We start from the raw sequence: 19,276 nt of genomic DNA, 5'->3' as shown, positions 1-19,276 counted from the left end.
TTGACAGCAATTATTGTGTGCTTAGACTAATTCACAAGCAGATGGTTGCACTTAAGCACCAGTGAAGGAGAACTGCGTGTTACTGTCAGCAGGATGAATAGAGAGGCTGTGTCGAGCAGTGGCTAGCTTTCCATCAGAGAAGCCTGGGGCAGGCGAAAACCATTATTACTTACTATTCATACTCTGCCATCAGCATTCATGAGTCCCTTACAAGCTAAACAGGTAAGTCACTGATTCCAAAGGAGCACCGTGGAACCACTTTAGACTGTCATGGCTTCACCCCAAAGAATTGTGGGAAATGTAGCTTGTTAAGGGTTCCGAAAGTTGTTAGAAGACCCCTGTCCCCCTCAAAGAAGGACAGTTCCCGGAGTGGTTTAACCATCAATCCCTCTTCACAGGCAACCTTTGAGAACTGTAGTTTGTGGGGAGGAATAGGGGTCTCCTAGCAACTCTCAGCAGTCTTAACAAACCACTGTTCCCAGAATTCGTCTGGGGAAGCCATGGCTGTTTGAAGTGATATCGCTTTAAATGTGGTATTGCTCCCCTCCCCTGATTCCCTCTGAGGCTGGTAAGCCATGAGGAAGATTTTGGAAGGTTGCCGCTAGCTCTCCACTGCCCCTTACCCACCCGCAGCCCCTCTGGGAAAATCACTGGAAAAGCTACTTGTGAGCAAATGGCTGGTCCAGCAGCTTCTTCCTCACATGAGGATAAGCCGCAGTACAGGCAGAAACAATGGTTTTTGAGGAGAGATTCGAAAGAAGGAAACAAACACATTATGGAAGAATCTTTCCTATAAGGGGGCATCAGCAAGGAGGGATGGGAGTAGCCGTTTAAGAGAGCTGAGGAAAAGCTATGGAAAGCTTTAAAGGAAAAGACATGGGAATCATTGCAGGATATGGAAGGGTATGGGGAAGCCACTGAACAGAAATGAAAAGGGACTTCACTATGAAGGGGTATCACTGCTTCAATATCTCCTCTCTCTCTCTCTCTCTCTCTCTCTCTCTCACACACACACACACACACACACACACACACAACCACACCAATTAACTCCCAAGTGAGATTGGCTGCTCCTTGTGGGATAAATGAGGCTGTGGTGATGCCACATTTCAAATTGCTAGATGTTATGGGGGAGAGAAGAGGAGGCGAAGGCACTTGTGTAGCTGCTTCTGTCAGCTGTCAACATCCAGGTTCATTCTCCAGAATGTGAGGCTGACAGACTTAATTACAGAACTATAATTAATACATACTTGTGTTTAATAAATATTACCTGCCAGTTTACGCGGCACTTCAGATTTGCAAGGTGCTTTGCAACAGAAGGGTGTAATCACAATAACTCAGTGCTATGGATAGATGGATGAGTCTATTACCAGCCCTGGCCAATTCTGTATATGCTCATTCCTAAATCAGCTCTGCCCTCTTTCTGCATTAATTTGTGAGTTTCCTTTAAAAAATGAATGAAAATACATACATTTTTTTCTCAGTGCACACAATTCTAAAAGTATTTTATCCTAAAATGTGCATTTTGTAATGCACATTAGTATGGTTTTTGAGCAGAGAGGTGTATTGCAAATTTCAGATAACTGCAAAATATGAAGGATAGTAGCATTAGTCATGCATTAGTCTGGGAGGTGTGAAACTGGCCAGCTCACATTCTTCTAAAGCATTTTCAGAAGCGCACAGCTTGTTTTGTCCTCAGTGATTTTTCAAAGCTTCAACATTTTCTGCTCAGCCACTAGAATGAAGGGGAACTGATCAGTCAAGCCAGGAGAAATTCTGTTCTGAAATGCCTGCTTTGCCTTGTTCTTATGCACAGCTCATTAGGGTAGCTAGCCTTCCTAATTCTTTGTACTTTGGCCACAAGCAAGGACAAAAATCCAGGAGGAAAAGCAGATAGACTCATTTGGGCTCCACATTCAACATTTTTTAAATGTCTGGTAATGAAATGCAAATAGTTGGCTGTGCAAATTTCTTAGCAGCATCCTGCTGTATGGAAAAGCTTTCCATGTGACCTTAAAGGCATTTGGCCCAGAGCCAAACTAGAGTTACACAGGAGATGCGTGAACAGTTCCTTAGCTTTTATTTATTTATTTTTTGAATGAAAAGCAGCTGTGGGAGGCTGCCAGTCTGAGCAGAGGAAGGAGAGGCAGGAGGGGTTGCTTAACCCATTCCCCTTCTGCTATTTGTATGCTCACAATCAACATCCTTAATGAGTACCCCCAACCCCACAAAACTCCCAAGGGTTCTAAAAGCAGCTTGGAGAGGAGCAATACAGAGATGCTTTTCTACTTCTAATCACGGCTACCAATACTTTGTTTCAGTGGGTTTAAATTAAAACTAAACTAAACTAAACATTTCAACTATGTTTGGTTGGTCAACATAGCATATTATAAAAAAGACCAAAAAAAATCCATTAGTGTGATATGACACACAATTAGCAGTATCTGCTAATAGCTCTAAAAGGTAAAGGGACCCCTGACCATTAGGTCCAGTCGTGGCCGACTCTGGGGTTGCAGCGCTCATCTCGCTTTATTGGCCGAGGGAGCCAGTGTACAGCTTCCGGGTCATGTGGCCAGCATGACTAAGCTGCTTCTGGCGAACCAGAGCAGCGCACGGAAACGCCGTTTACCTTCCCGCTGGAGCGGTACCTATTTATCTACTTGCACTTTGACGTGCTTTCGAACTGCTAGGTTGGCAGGAGCAGGGACTGAGCAACGGGAGCTCACCCCGTCACAGGGATTCGAACTGCCGACCATCTGATTGGCAAGTCCTAGGCTCTGTGGTTTAACCTACAGCGCCACCTGTGTCCCAATAGCTCTACTTGGAAACTAAGTAAAGGTAAAGGGACCCCTGACCATTAGGTCCAGTTGCGGATGACTCTGGGGTTGCGGCACTCATCTTGCTTTATTGGCTGAGGGAGCCGGCGTACAGCTTCCGGGTCATGTGGCCAGCATGACTAAGCCACTTCTGGCGAACCAGAGCAGCTATATTTGTGTAATTAAAGAGACTGCATTTAAACTTAAGAATCCTCTGTGAGTACGCTTGTAAACTTGAAATGTCCAGGAAGATATTTTATCAAGACACTATATTTAAACATAAGCACTCTCTGAGGGGGTTTATGTGATGTTATGAATTCCAGAAAACCCACAGAGTTGCAGTTATCTCTTTCTGGGAATTAATTTGCCAACAGACTAATTTGCAATGAGAAACATTAATTCATACCAACCTGTTGTCTATGTAAATGAAAAACTCTTGTGCCTGTCGTATGAATTTATGCAGATAAAGCTTTAAGAGGAGTGAGCATTCACTGCTGATTCCCCAGAGCATCCTGTCCGAGGCAAGATACACTGCCTGCATACTTAGGTTCTGAATATAAAGAAAGACACTCCGCAGGAGGCATAACAAGGAGCTGGGCACAAGCTATGAGCATTTCCCAAACACATTTATGAGGAAGTCAGTCCCATTGAACTAACATGAAGGTTTAGGGCAGAATAAGTTAGTTCAGTGTGGGACTTCTTTGCTGTTTGCATTGATCATGTCTGCTTGGATTCTGTCTGCATTCTGTAATCAGTAAGGGGAACTGCACAGTGCCTTACATATATCAAGTAGGGTGATTCTGTGTGCCTGACACTCACAGAAATAGCTCAGTCTCCCAGGCTTGCAGTGGAAACAGAGCATTTGGAGGTAAGGTACTAGAGCCTCATGCTAGGAGTCCCATTTGAAACACACACACACACACACAGAGAGAGAGAGAGAGAGAGAGAGAGAGAGAGAGAGTTCCATAGATTGTAGTGGCTTCAAGTGCAAGAGCCTAACTCTCTGTTAAGACATTCTCTGATGTACCTGAGGCAAAGAACACCATCTAGAAAAGGTCCCTGAAGAAAACAGCACATGCCCCAGGCCTGTACAGAATAAAAACAAGGCATATACCCAAAGTTCCAGAATCACTGGTAATAAACATGCTTCCTAGTAATAAAGATGCTTATAGACCTCCTGGACCAGCCAGTTTGTGAGAAGGTACAGCATGTGAGAGTGAAGAATAACAGCCACAAAATACATCAGAGGTAGGGCGTTGGAACCGGCCTGTGGGCCAGATCCATAATTCCCTCAATCCCCACAGGTGGGTGGGACTGCCCACCTGTCTACCCCTTGGTGTCCTAATGATACTTGAGAGCATGCCCTTCAAAGAGGTTCACTGTAACTTCCAACCAGATGACCAGCAGTTACAGGGAGCCTCTTTGAAGTCCTTTTGGAGGAAGCGCTTCCGTTTCAAAGCGCTTCCCCCTCCACGAAGTGCTCTGAGTCCCAGCCGCTTTGTCTGCAGAGGGGGAAATACTTCATTTGAAAACATCTGTCATGTTTGGTCATTGATCAAAAAAGGCAAGAATGAAAGCAAACAGAACCTTCCTAAGAACTTACTTGAGGGCTGTTTTGTAGTGGTAGATGGCTTCACTGTCCCGACCTTGGTCTTTCAAAAAATTGGCATAGTTGTAGTGCACCTTGGCATTATGGGGCAGAGTCTGGATGCCTGACCTATGAACGAGAAACCACATAGGAACAGTAACAAACACAGTTTTGCTTTTTATTATTGGGATTGCGCCTCTTGATAGCTTGCCGTAAAAGGTACTAAAAATGAGGCATACTGGAAACCACGTACTTGGAAGAAACAGGGTGTACCTCTCAAACCAAACTGTAGTTTTGTTGAAATATATATATATATAAATAATAAATGTCCAATAGCACCTTAGAGACCAACTAAGTTTGTTCTTGGTATTAACTTTCATGTGCATGCACACTTCTTCAGTCTCCCCCATCCTCCTATGAATGCCTCAACTAGAAATATACCACCAAGCCATCACTGCCAAAATCATACTGTATGCACACACTTCATAGCCTGAAACCTGGTTCCTGACCCACTTTGGAAATTATTCTCTAATTAAAAGAGGAAATAATAAATATTCATACCCCCCAGCCAAGTAGGGAAAGGTGGGGAACAAATTACAAGGCAACACAAAATGTTTTTCCCATTTCTATTTCCTTCAATCTTGCGACTAATATTTTCCATGCACATTTGCCCAACGTGAATTCCTAAACTCTAATATTGTTGCTCCAGAAAATACATAGCAATTGAACTGGCTGGGGGTGAGGGAGGAAAAAACACATACCACAGATTTGAGAACAATGTCCCAGTGTGGTTTCCTTCCGCACTGATTGCTATGGAGTTTCTCACAGACCAACCTGCAATATAGTGCGTTGGCATAAACTACAATCATGTTAATAAAGCCAACACAGGTGATTTAAAAAAAACATTTTAGGGCACATGTGATCATAAAAGAGGTTGCCAAAAACAGAATTCTCAGCACTCTCACAAAACTACAATTCCCAGTGCTGAGAGATGTGGCATACAATTTAAACCAATTAAAACTGGGTACCACTGGAAAAATTTAAGGTGCTTCCAGCTGGGAGGCTTAGTATCTCAAATGGGTTTTTGGTGACAGGTTTTTGCATATTTTCTGCAAAAAAAAAAGAGGAATTAAAAAGGGGGGAAATATAAACCGGTATTTTGATGCTGATGATGTCATGTGCACACAATATAAAACCTTGCATACATCAACAGCACCAATCCCCCAATAAATACCCATGTGGAAGCATCCATACTGAGCGTGACATTATCACCCCTCCGTTCTGTAAATCATCACCGCCAGTAATAAAGTGTTCCACCATGATAAACCGTTTGCTGTGCAACCTCCTGTTAAATTGCTGTCCATTGATCTTTCCCAAGTGTATGTGTTTGGAACCTATTACATAATTCTGTTTGCAAAGCACAAAAAACAAGTGGGACTACATGCATCACGCTGCTAGTTCTGCAGAGTTAACGTGCATAAATAAAAAGAAGCAAAAGTGTCTTTTCAGGGGTGCAGAGGGAAATCATTCCTAGTCAGCACATTTGGCTCACGGAGCAGCTTTACTGATTAAGGATAAGCTATTTTTAGACAGGTAAAGAGCACCATTTTAAAGGTTTAATCCCCAGTGGAGGAGAGGCATTGCCTAGCGATCCATTCTCTCTCTGTCCCACACTATCACCTGCTCATAGGGTGGCTAAAACACATATTGTATTGTTCACATTCCAAGTAATATGTATTCTTCAGGTAAGGTATGAAAAATATTACTGGTGGGCCTTGGAGAACCCCAAGAAAGCCAAAATGTTTCCCCAGCCTTGCTGCCCGCGCCTCACCTTAGATCAATCTTACCTGAAAAGGGACTCTCTTGACAGCCAGATTTCATTCTGCTTCACTGTTTTCCATGAGAACAGCAACAGCAGCAAAGCCGAGAGGGTCGCTGCAGTGGCTCCCCATTTATTTAGCCACATACAAAGCTTGTTTAAGCCGTGGACCAAGAGGATGCAGTACCCCATACTGAAAAAGCAATCAGGGAAGGAGGAGGGAGAGAAAAAATTATAGCAAGATGCAACGGTTGAGGTTCTTTCACAGAGGTTAGCATAACCAGCAAGAGAGCAGGTCCCTTGCATTATCTGGTCTTCTCTCACAGTGGAGCAAGATATTGCTAGATGGAGTCATTGCTCCTCTGCGTCTCTTTGTTCATTCTTCAACATAACTTAACACATTGCATGCTGCAATTTCACTACATCTTGCCCAGCTTCCACTGCCTAAGTCAATGATGTGAGGTAGGGTAACACACGGTGAGGTGACATCCTGTCAGATGTTTTGTTAAGCTAGACCAGGGATGAGGAACCTTTGGCCCTCTGGATGTTACTGAACCCCAACTCCCATCAACTCCAACCAGCCTAGCTCAGTGGTGAAGGAAGATTAGAGTCCTGGCTCTCCATATGTTGCAACTGCCATCATAATTGGCCAGCTTGGCTGGATCTGATGGGAGGTAGAGTCTCCTCATCCTGGGGTCTTCATCCCTTAGTTGAATGTTATAAGGGAGAAAGTGCCAAGACACTCAGTGTGGTTCCTGCTCCTTCTCTCTTGGCAACATCTAGTTGCACTTTGGTTCTCAAAAACCTGTAGAACATATTAGGCAACTCCAGAAGTTCAATTTTATGATACAAATATTAAATTGGGGTAGCCAAAGTAGTGCCTTTCAAGTGTTGCTGGACCACAATTCTCATCAACTCTACAGGGAGTTTTAGTTTAGCAACAGCTAATGGTGGCTACCCTTGGTTTTAACTGTCGGGGGCAGGAATTGTAATTCTGCAATACATAAAGTTGTATGAGAGTAGCTTCCACCATGGCTATAGAAGCCAAGAACTACCCACGCTGGAAGAGTGGCAGACGAAGGTGATTGACTATATGGGACTGGCCGAGATGACTGGCAGAATCCGTGACCAAGGGAAAGAGACGGTGGAAGAAGATTGGAAGAAATTTAAAGTTTACCTTAAGAACTGTTGTAAAATTAATGAGTGCTAAAATGTCATGGGTAATGTAAAACAGAATTGCAACGATAAACGATTGGGTTAGAGAAAAAGGATTAAAGAAATTGAATCATAAGTATCTGAAATTAGGGGTTGCTGAAAAAGTTTAAAACAGGGATGCAGAAAAGGGAGGTATGGGGAAGTCGTTGAAATAAGGTTTAAGAAAAAAAGGTGATGAAATTATACGTGTTTATATGTTTGTTTGTTAATGTGTTATGTTGTGAATTGTCAGTTCTTGTCTGTTAATATATGTTGTAAAACCAATAAAAATTTATTATAAAAAAAAAGAAGCCAGGTAGTCAGTGTACCTGGGACAAAAGAACACAAACAAGCACATATACTCTGTCCTTCAGATATTATAAAATACATGCTCTCCCCATCACAGAACTTCCGTGTTGGAAAAAATAATGAGGGAAGCAGCTCCCCATGGGTGTGATCCCAAGTCATAGTTCCTGGGGAGATTGTCCAAGGTCAAGGTTTTCAACTATTGTCCTTGGCAAAGTTTTTAAATCTGGAAGAAAATGCTCCTTCAACTAAGATCCTCAACTTTGGTCTACCTCATACTGGCTGGGAAACTCAGAACAATATAGGACACTTCTAAGACTTTAGCCTTTTCTGACTATCCATTTGGTGCCACAGCTTTTAAAAGAACAACTAAATAGCCAGGGTGCGGATGAGGGGAGAGAGAGCAAGGTCATGGGATATATATTTTTTGGAGGAGGTTAACCTTTTGTCAGTAATGTTCCAATTCAGAGCTGGGTATCACCCCACAAGCTTGCTATTCACAATGGGAGGAAAGCTCTGTTCCCACATGCCACATAATGAGGGGAAAATATGTTAAGTACACTACATTCTGTTAGTAATTATAAGATATAGCTCTGTCTTTTTTGCTATTGCTTGCTCTTGTCTTCTGCACACTTATTTGCCTAATGCTGACATATGGTTTAACATAATCTTGAACCAGGCCATTTCTTTTGCCCTGTTTTGGTTTTTACTGCCTCTCTCCCATGCTAAACTGAATTGGTTTTTAACATGTTTTAATATAATTTTTAGCATCATTGTTATTATAATTATGTATTAGCTTTTTAATGTATTGTTGTTTAACTGGAGCATTTTGTCTGGAGCATTTTCTTTTTAATATAAGCTGTTTGTGGCTTATAAAGGAAGGGGGGGAATCTACAATAATCTGCCTTAATAGTGAACTCTTAATTTGTTAAATTCACCAAGTTAATATGATCTTATGAATCAAAAGTCTCGTAATACGCTCAATAGATTTTTTTTAAAAAAAACATTCACACTGAACTTCTGGTTCAGTTTTTTTAATTACAAATATAGTTTTTATACAATTTTCATGTGTTTCCTTAAACCATTCCATATTTAAAATAACAACCAACACTGCTCCATTTAAACTAACATGCAAGGTTATTTTCCTTACAAAACTATCCGTATATATTGACTCTATCTTACATATTGCCAAAATATAATTTTCTGCCCGAAGAGCTATTTGCTAAATCTACAGTCCCTGCTAAATCTACAGTCCCTGCAGGTAGCACCAGAAGCTAATCTGCTTTTGTTGTCTAACATTCCTTTGCTTTTATTCCAGTGTGTTTATTATAAAGCAACAGCATCCAAGTATCTTGACTTTTTATGGAATCAAAATTGCTATTTGATTTCTCTTCAGAGTGTTTGATATTAATGGGCAAACAGCTAAACGTTTGAAGTCTGACTCTGGATAAGAATAATCTCAAAGAAAGGATGTTTGCAATGCTTAGTAACTTAATTATGTTTTATCTGATCAGAGAGCTAGAGAAACAGGAACTAACCCCAAATGCTAAAATGGCATTATTTCTTTCCTCCATTATTAAACATATGTGGGAATTGAGACTGTTTCACACTTGATTCCTGCAAGGCTGCATATATTTGCTCTTGGATGTGTTTCTGCAGGAGACTACGTAAGAGCACTTGCACATCATCATCATCAACAACAACAACAAAAGGAAATGTGCCACCAAAAAACAAGATAACAGATGTTCAAAGAATTTCCATGTGCTGATTTATAGGTATGGATGCAAATTTAAGCAGAAACACATCTCACAATAATGGGGAAGACTGTAACCTGGTGGCCTGAGTGCTGATGGACAACTTCAGTGCCCCTACTGCTCTCCCTTCTTAGGGTTCTAGTTTCCATCAAGTTTCAAATGGACTTGGACTGGACTGACCGACAACCAGATAACTCCTTCAAACAGTGGACTATCCTCTGTAAAGTAGGAAACATGACCACTCTGCCTACAAGGCTATCAACCAAAATGCAAATACTTGGAGCATGGATTAGTGTGTGGCATTTTTTCAGATGCTGCCTTGGTACCAAGTGGTGGGAAGTCAACTGCTCAGGAAGTTCAGCCCAAAGTTCTTAGAACACATGAATTGAAGAAACTGGATATATTATGTGAGTACACCAAATTCCCCAAATGATCAAGGGATTGAAGCACTTTCTTTAGAATGAAAGGCTGAAGGTGTTCGGACTTGTCAGCTTAGAAAATAAATAGCTACTTAGGACAGTGTGTGTGTGTGTGAATGTGTGGAATATGAAATACAGAATTATGGACGGCATAGGAGGCTGAATAGAAAGACATCATTTCTCCCCCTTGCATCGTACTAGAATTCAGGGTCACCTAATTAAGCTGATTGGCAGTAGATGCAGGAGCGACAAAAAGAAGCAGCTTTTCGCACAGAGCAAAAATGGATAATGGAAATTTACCACCTCAAGGCTGCTGATGCAGCACAGAGAATGGAAGTGTTATACAGGAGGGATCACAGCTCAGGAGTAAAGCTCATGCTCTGCACGTAGAAAGACACAGACTCTGGCATCGCCAGTTTTAAAAAAGAATAGGGGAGCAGGTAATGGGAAAGATTTCAGTCTGAGACCCAGAAGAGCTGCTGCCCGTCAGACTAGGCTGCAAATGACCCATTAAAATTCATGCAGCCAACTGAAAATCACTGTTATAAGATCTGTTTAGGTAAAAACAAGCCTGACTACAATTAACCTCAGCCTGCAATACCTCCGGATTGCAGTACCCTCGGTATTCATTGATAAATGTTGTTAATAAATGCAGCAGGGCAGCTACAAGTGTCATTAATTTCAACAGGAGATACCCTTAAGCATGCTATCCCAATGGAATCTACAGGGTTTAAAGGTGCACAATGCAGGCTGGATCGTGCCCTTTCTATTTAGAAAGAACTTTTATCTAACAATACTTTTGACAGCTCTTTTAAGCCACAAGAATGTCACAATCCTTTGCCTACCTCACCACAACCCTTTGAGGTAAGTCACAACTTTCCCCATTTTATGTTCAGAGAACTGAGAGTAAGTGTTCACACCTTGCCAGTGGTAATTCATGACAGAGCGATGTGCCAATCCCTATTCTCTCATATTCAAGTGAGGTTGCAATCTGCAACCACTGGTGAGACTTAAAGGAATATGATCTAAGGATCAAATTCTGGCCATTTACAAATAAAATTTGCATATGTTTTCAACTGATGACGTAGTTAATCCTTTTGTGTAAGGTTTTTTTTGGGATGGGGGTGCTCTTAAGCAGTTATCTACAGAAAACGTACGTTGTATAAAAGTAGAGGGATTGCATTTGACTTCAATTGCAGGGGGAACGACACACAAGGCTTTCATCGAAGTAGAGGTTTTGTCATGTTCACAGCATTACCAATGATTTGCCAGAGGCATGGAGAAATTCAGATTTCCAGGAGTAAATTGAAAAAAATAAAATGGAAAAAGACTAGATTGGGCCAACAGCACACCAAATAAGCATTCGTAATAGGAAGTTAGGAGGAAAATATCCCCTAGAAGCAAGTGAATAATAATATATTCTCTTCAAATGAATACTTGGCTGGAGAAAAAGGGAGAGAGCTCTTTTGTGATTTTAAAGGGTCACAACCTCATAAAAATTTTAACTCTATTCTCACATCCTCATCACACTATGAATTTTAATTGCTATCGAACAAAATGCTATTAAAAGAGGTGAAGTAAAATGGCTACAAAATCCATTTCTCTTTTTACTTCCAGTTCCTCCCCCCCCCACCCCCCTCAAAAGCATCAAATCATCTTTTGGCCCATTACAATGTAAGCAATTTCCTTTTTAAGGAGGACATGGTGAATACAAATATGTGCTTTTGAAAAATAATAGGTAAGTATCATTTAATGCCGAGTGCTAGACCCCAAGCCATCTCAAAACATTCCATGGTGACCTGAATATTCCATAACCACCACAAAACTTCACATTCACTAATATGCACTATTTAGATAAACTGATCTCTCGCAGACCTTGACAAAATGCCTTGTGAATATTAAGCGCACACACATACAGGCTCCCAAGATCATCATCATCATACAACATGTACAGCAGAGCCATAGCTGCTTTCCTTTAGCAGAGCGTACCATATTAACAGCAAATGTTTGACCCTCCACTGCTGGTCATAGGCAGTGGAAGATCAAATTCTGCAGAATGCCAATGAAGTCCCAAGAGGCAGAGCACCACCTCTTGGGACGAAAAAGTGGTGTGGCATGGTCTGCCCAAACAAGTTGGTTCTAGTTTCTCAAACAAGTTCAGCAGACTAAACTCTGTGGGTCAATTGTGTGATCTAGGCTATAGTACCAGCCTGCCTAAATGTTGTCAGATGAACCATAAAGTCAATCTGAATCCACTACAGGGACCTGACACCCACGAAGCACTTATGAGGACGGATTTGATAACCCCAAGCACGCCATCAGGAAGCGCCAGATACTACAACTATCTGTGGCACCACTGACGTTCTTGTAAATAAACACAGAACCAAACATGTCACAGGCATGAATACTTATAGAGATTATTACGTAACCTCATTCCTTTGTGTGCTCATGGGACAAAACTGTGATAGCTAAATAAGCAAGCAGTTTTCTAGCACTGCTGGCTAACATGCAAGTTGCAATGTTAGGATTAAGTAGCTGCTACCATATAAATGTGTGCCTTCTTACGACAATCACAGTTGCAAAATCCATGGATCCCGTCCAAGAGGGAAAGTTCCCAGGACTGATAAAAAATAAGGGGGGAAATGACTTAAGCACATTAACCAGGAAACAATAACTGAGCGCTTCTGTAATTTGCTCATTGTGATATGGGCATTTAATGGGGAAATTCTGAAACCACACTAGCAATACCGAAGAAACCCACTATTGTTTTCAGCAGGGGAGTTTTCTGAGAAACAAGTTCTTTCAGAGTTAGGAGACAAGAACTCTTCTAAAAAGGCAGAACACCAGCCTTGAGTGTCAAGGCAATGCATCTAGCTCTGAACTACCTTCTCCTGAACATTCACCAATATGTGATACAGCTACTGTATTGTTATTTAAGCAGAATCTTAGCAGCTAGGGAGATATAAAACTATTTTAGTTCTAAGGCAGATGTAATGCAAGTCTGAACCTGTTTATTTGGAAGCAAATCCTTCTGAAACCAGTGAAAGTTTGTTTAGTGTACTGCAGCTATTGTGTTAATGTGAGTTTGTTTTCATGCTCATCAATGCTAAGGAATATGGCAGAACCGGCAATTTGATCATGCTCTAGTCCAGACTTCTCCAACTTAGTTCCCTTTACATGTTGTTGGACTACAACAAGCCAGTGTAGCCAGCAATCAAGAGTGATGGGAGCTGTAGTCCAGCAGTCAGCAAGATTTATCTTGCCTAGGCCGGATCGGTCCCACAGAGATCCCTCCATGGGCTGGATTGTACCCGTGTTAGGGCACATGCACGTGATTTTCGGCATCTGCACAGACGCGATTTCCTACGCCTCAGAAGCGAGTCCCTGCACTGCGTTGCGCCGGTTTAGCGCAGCACGTGAGCGGGCAGCTTGGTTCGGGGCTGGCTCATGGGCCGGTCAAACGACCTCCAGGGGCCGCTTCCAGCCCAAGGGGCCTTAGGTTGCCGACCCCTGCTGTAGTCCAACAACATCTGGAGAGCACCGGGTTGGGGAAGGCTAATCTAATCAAAGCTAAGCACTTTAAAATCTTACTGACTTTAATGGAGGGTATTGCTTGCTATGACTTTAAGATTTCAGGATGTTGCCTGGTTAACCTGCAAAACCTAGAAGAATAATTGAGGAAACGTTTTAAATTTTAATTATTAATCGCTCCTTACTCCATTCCAGGACACCCACGTTTACTGGCTTTCCAAATAATTGCAAGACAACAGTGGATAGTTTGCAGAGATCAAGGAGAATCATGGACATTGAAATGCAACCAGGTGCCAATATGTACCCTGGTTTTATGGTAAAGAAATTTGCATCATCTGGGCTCAGGAGGCTGTGCTATGCATGCAGAAGATTGCAGGTCCAATACCCAACATACCAAGCTAAGACTGGGAGAGACTTCTTTCTGAAACCTTGGAGAAGCACTGTTGGTCAGTGCAGACAATACTGAGCTGCATTAATTGACTCAGTGTGAAGCGGGTTTTTCCTATGTTCCTGTAGAAGACCTTGAAAAATGTTTATTGCTCAGATAAGCCTTGGCGTCCAGCCCGCTTCGGCTGCGCAGTTCTGCTAGGCCTCCGGACTTCAAAGGCCACATTCCAAAGGCTCTGAGCAGTCGCAGAGATTAAGCAGCGGCAAGAGAAAGCTGTAAACTCAAGCACTTTCTTCAGTGTGCTTAAATAAAGTCCACTCAGGATCTTAGCAGCTAAAAGCAGTTTTTATTTACAGCAGACTATCCATTGTCTATCACAGCGAACAGCATCATGAAAACACGTCCTCTCTCCTCAAAAGCGAAAGTAGAGAGAGAGAACAAAGGCTGGAGACTCTTGGAAATGACGCATAGTCTCCCCCCTCCTCCCAAATTGTAGGCAGGGCGTACACTCTGAGCTGTTTGACCCTGTAAGCTCAGGTTCTCCTCACAGACCTTTATACACTTTCCTGCACAGGAGGAACCAATGGCCAGGCTGGATAGAGTTAGTCTAGATAGAAGGTTCTGTAATGGCATAGCTTACCACAGAGGGCAGTGGTCAGCAATTCCTGACAGGGTGTGAGGTCACAAGTAACCTAGGGGTTACCCAATGAGCCTCTGCTCTGCCAGCTAAACTTAACTCAAGAGATCCATGATGGGACCTCATGACATTTTCGTTTCTCCTCCTCCTGTTTTAATTAAATACAGCCATGGGGGCTGTCAGTTTGATTGGAGTAGCAGTGCCAGCATGTGTGTGTGCGTTTAAGCCTTCCCTCTCCACCCCCCCAGCTAGTTTTTTTAATAATAAAAAAATCACATACCAAATCCCTCCCAGTCAAAACTCCCTCGCTTGAGGTTGTTGTCTTCCAGGTGAGAGTGGGGAGAATAGGAGTACCTGTAGCCTAGGGCAAAGTGAATTTGTTTGGCAAACCATCATGAGAGTAAGGGTTAAGCAGCCCCTCCCAAGTCAAACTTCCCAATCAGCATTTAATTAAAAAAAGAAATCAAAACCTTTTATTGAATACCAGAGGGATGCAATGCAAGCTTTTATACAAGATTTTTGTTTTCAAAAGCACAATAGTATAATTTAAAATATGAGAATTTGTAAATTTGGGAGACAGTCACAGATCTTCCACACAACATGTAACTTGGCCCTGAAACTCAGGTCTAACAACATCCAACTGCTATGTAAAGGCTTCTAGAATTTGGCAGAGACTGTTACACTGTCCTCTGCATTTACATGAACAGAATTTTTTATTAAAAGATGTTTCATTCGGAAAAGAAGGCCAAAGAAAGCTTTAAAGGACCACTACATACCTATGGGTACATTGCCCCCAACCACACTGGTTAGATATCCTTGTCTTATTCTAATTCAATAACTGACACTTAAGAGCAGAGGTGGAAACAAAATCCAAGAAATGAATATTGTGCTTGGCAAGAGACGAAACTGCTGCTAAAGAAAGTTCTCAATAATGTTATACGTCCCTGCTCTCATTATTTGCTCAACCATTTTATTGCCAGGCTCTCCCTTGGAGCAAAATTATAAAGAGGGGGTGGGAGGAATCTTTCTTGCTTTGCAGTGGCTACAAATTCTTGTTTGAGGAGAGTGCTGCAAGACTGTGTTCGAAATAAAACAAAAGAGATCATTGCTTGCTATTCAGTCATTTTGTGAGCAGTCATATTTAGCCCCCTCAATACTCTAGGCCTGGTATCAGTTTTCGGAGCAGAGCACACCTCCCTTTTCCTGGGGGAACCTTGGAACAACAAACAAGATCTATCCATTTTAAACATAACATAGGAATTGGCTGCCATGCACATTTTTCATTTTAGATTTAAGTCCCAGTTCTCTGTCAATCTGAGGCACGCACCATTTTCTCCCAAGGAAATTCAGGACCCAGCAATCAAGAGCTGAAAGTAAGAGCTCCTGCCTCCCAGAGGCATAGTAAGCTCTGAGGAGCGGGGACGGGAAGGGAGCAGATTCTTTCCCAAAGAGTGTGAAGGAATGTGCCCCTGTCCCTCTAGGCCAAACTTTCTTGTGTAATCATACAGTTACGAGGGATCTCAAATGTCACCTCGTCCAACTCTCTGTCAATGCAGGAAATCCACTGCCACAGCATCCCTGACAGGTGAGATCAGGTGTCCTAGGTGGACCGTCACAATGGAAACTAAGAACAGACAGTGACGGTTGCCCAATGCAGTGATGCTGTTGTGGATCAATACTCTTGCTGTCCAACACTGTTCTTTTCCTGCAGGGTCTTCTCCCTTCCATGGGCATGAATCTTCTTTCTGGTGGCAACTAACCATACAAGCTAATCACCAAGCCTCACGATACAATATGGAAATGATCTGAAGTGTACTCTTTAAAAACTGGGGAGGCAAGCTTTAAATCGATAGATTGAACATCTAAAGATTTAATTGATTAACCCATTTGAAGCAAGTTAAAGGCACTCGTGCTCATTAACAAATAGCATGTTAGTGCAATAGACCATGAAAAGGAAAATATTACAGATCTAACCCCAAATGGAAGCTTAGTGCTCTCTTCAGTATAGGGGTCTGCAACAAAATACTGCAGTGTGGATATTCAGGGTCCTTTTCCAGGGTACTTACTCTGTGCTATCCTCTCTTCCCAGTTTTCAATTATCCCCCTCCCCAATAGTCAGTTCACATTCCATGCCTACTTCGCATGCCAATTCCTCACTGGACTGTTCTGGTGGGTGTCCACCCCAACTACTGCCAAGTCTTTTGTACTTCTGCAAACCTTGCACTGCTCTGAGCCTCTTGGTCAGCAGTGGTACATGAGATGAGGGGGAGGGTGGAGCAGCAGTGCCATCCTCCTGTCATCGGCCGTGATATGACACTCTGGGTCAGAGATGAGGCAGCAACAAAGGGTTGGTGGCAGCCCACAAGTGCATGCTACAAACAGCGATTTCCTTCACATTCCACCACTCTTGTTACCTCCCTCCTGTGAATGGGCGGTGTGGTTTTGGATACATAAATACCAGCACAAAGTACACTATTAGTATATGCAATATCAACATTAATGAGGTTTTAGTATCACTCTTTCTCTCTCATTTTTGTATACATCTCTGTTTTTTCATCTGACACGTCTTCATACCGCTGCTGAGACAACGTGTTCTGTTCTCATTCCATATTACAGAAACACAAATGAGCCTAAGTTTTTTAAAAAAACAAACTAGCCCTTCAACTTCAGTCACACCAATTTAGCAACTCATCTACTGATTAAATCAATTCGAATTTGTGAGATAAGCATAACATTATTTTGTACACACTAGGGAGCAATCAACATCGCCCAATTTCTCCTGATCAAGACAGTGGTTTTCAATATGCACTCTGGGGAACTGTAGATGCCCTGAAAGCTTATAATGGGTTCCCCGGTTTTTAAAAAAATCAATAATGGCAGACAAGTTTCCTCTCAAAGGGAGCTTTGCCAGAGTCCAAAGCTACAGATCACCCCAACAATGAGAGCGTTGGATGTGCCTCACTGTCATTTTCAGCCATCTTAGTCAGTACCTCACATGAACTGAAAGCCAAACCAGATGAGACACAAATCAAACAACTGTGTGATAATTGTTTTAAAAAGTAAATTGCAGGTGCAAAGACCCCAATCTAAATCAAGACCCTGAAATTGGGTTTTTATTGAGTGTTCTCTGCAAAGTTATACATTGCAACAGCACTACCCCTGCAATTTGCATTGTCGAGGGGGGGAGCGTCAGTTTACCCCACTGGGAACGTTTTTTAATGTCGATGCAACGTCCCCAATCCAGACTGGGACCATAAGAGGACAAAGGGGTAAATCCCCCCCCCTACCTACCCCTCCAATTCCAGGATCCCACTGCAAATGGGGAGACTGTGCCTGTAATTTATTTTTTTAAAGTCATTCATGCAATTGCTAATTGTGTGATTGGCATGTCATCTGCTTTGGCTCTGTGTGCACACCAGAAAACAAGTCCAGAATCCTCTGGCTTTCCATGAAAAGAAGTTCAAGAATTCCTTGGCAAATTAAAATGTTCCCTAAAGCTAAAAATGTTGAAAGACACCGCTCTAAGAGATAATAGGCCACATTTTCCACTTTCCCAGAATGGTGTGCATTTTGTTTGTTCTTTAACAGTATCTCTCTAGATGTCTACCCAACAAAACGCCTGTCTTCATTCATTAAAATGTCAGGCTAGATCTCATTCTGTGGCTTAATCTGACATTTACAGTATCCTCCTTTTTTTTATTTTGAACTAAGAAGAACTTGTGACTCAAATGCTTTATATCCAAACAAAATAGCTGAAATTCCCAGGAATCCAAATTACAGTAAGACAATGGACTAGGTATCACATCTAGTACATTTTGAAACGGAATGCCATTGTTTACCAAAGCTCATTTCTCCCACCTCAAATTTCACTCTAAACTACAGTCAGTTTTTCTAAGAATAATAGACCCAATACAGGCTGAAGTAACAGATCTAGATAGAAATCCAATATTTTTCTTTCTTTCCCAGTTCTATCTAATGTTTACAAATAAAGAAGACAACAATTCACCTCTATAGTAGTATCTAGGAAGATACCATTTTGACCAGACTTTGGGTCAGCTCATGGTCACAGCAGTATCCACACTGGGCCTATACATCACTGTGATTGGTGTAATTGTGGCACCTTGAGAAAGGGCTGTTGTTACTGTACAAGCAACAAGGACCACATATACAATCCTTACATGAAGTCACTAACAGTCACAGTCAAGCTGTTTGAAAATCACTGCCAGCATAGCAACTCTTTCAGTAAAGCCCTTGAGTAGATCTAAGTATTGAACCATCCAAATCTCATTTTTACAGATTTACTTTAGCACTTGATGAGCAGCAGACCACGAATATCAGCAAAGTAGTTACAAATGAATGGGATTACACGGCATCACTGCGTACAGCTAGTTGAACAATTCTATCTACCACTGCCTGGTACATGTTCCTCGACAAATTCTGCAGAATTTCTGAAGCAAGAGTTCTAAATACTTGTACATATTTACTTGTGGGAATAAATATGGGCTGAAGACCTTAGTTTTTAAATATCATAATTGAGAGTGTCATTTCAAAAGAATTAAATGTGTGAAAATTACCTAGGCATATACAGGACGCGCTCGGCCACAACAAATCCCACCCTGAAGAAGAGGTTGCTAGCCGGTACGAAGGGGAAAACCAGGAACAACAGGCCAACTAGAACTTCTCTGTGTTCCAGTTTCTGCAACGAAACAATAATTAGAGACAAATGAGTGAAAAAGAATGCCAAGTTCAGGGGAGATCATAGTTCGAATTCTAATGTAACAATATTCATACTCATATTTTTCATCATTTCATCTTATTATGGCA

General features: G+C 41.9%; 1 protein-coding gene across 1 annotated transcript in view; it reads right to left on the bottom strand.

The window, feature by feature from the left end:
• TMTC1 (transmembrane O-mannosyltransferase targeting cadherins 1) overlaps window positions 1–19,276 on the bottom strand; it is a 134,615-nt gene that overhangs the window by 40,996 nt on the left and 74,343 nt on the right. The window contains exons 9-11 of the mRNA XM_083572308.1: window positions 19,027–19,148; window positions 6,252–6,416; window positions 4,420–4,533 (exon numbers count right to left, since the gene is read on the bottom strand). Of these exons, the coding sequence (XP_083428434.1) occupies window positions 4,420–4,533; window positions 6,252–6,416; window positions 19,027–19,148 (401 nt within the window). The remainder of the gene's footprint in view (window positions 1–4,419; window positions 4,534–6,251; window positions 6,417–19,026; window positions 19,149–19,276) is intronic.

The sequence above is a fragment of the Podarcis filfolensis genome (genome assembly GCF_964270895.1).
Source record: "Podarcis filfolensis genome assembly, chromosome: 10".
NCBI classification, from domain to species: Eukaryota; Metazoa; Chordata; class Lepidosauria; order Squamata; family Lacertidae; genus Podarcis; species Podarcis filfolensis.
The sequence above is the reverse complement of the archived record's forward strand: the minus strand, read 5'-3'. Positions and strand labels throughout refer to the sequence as shown.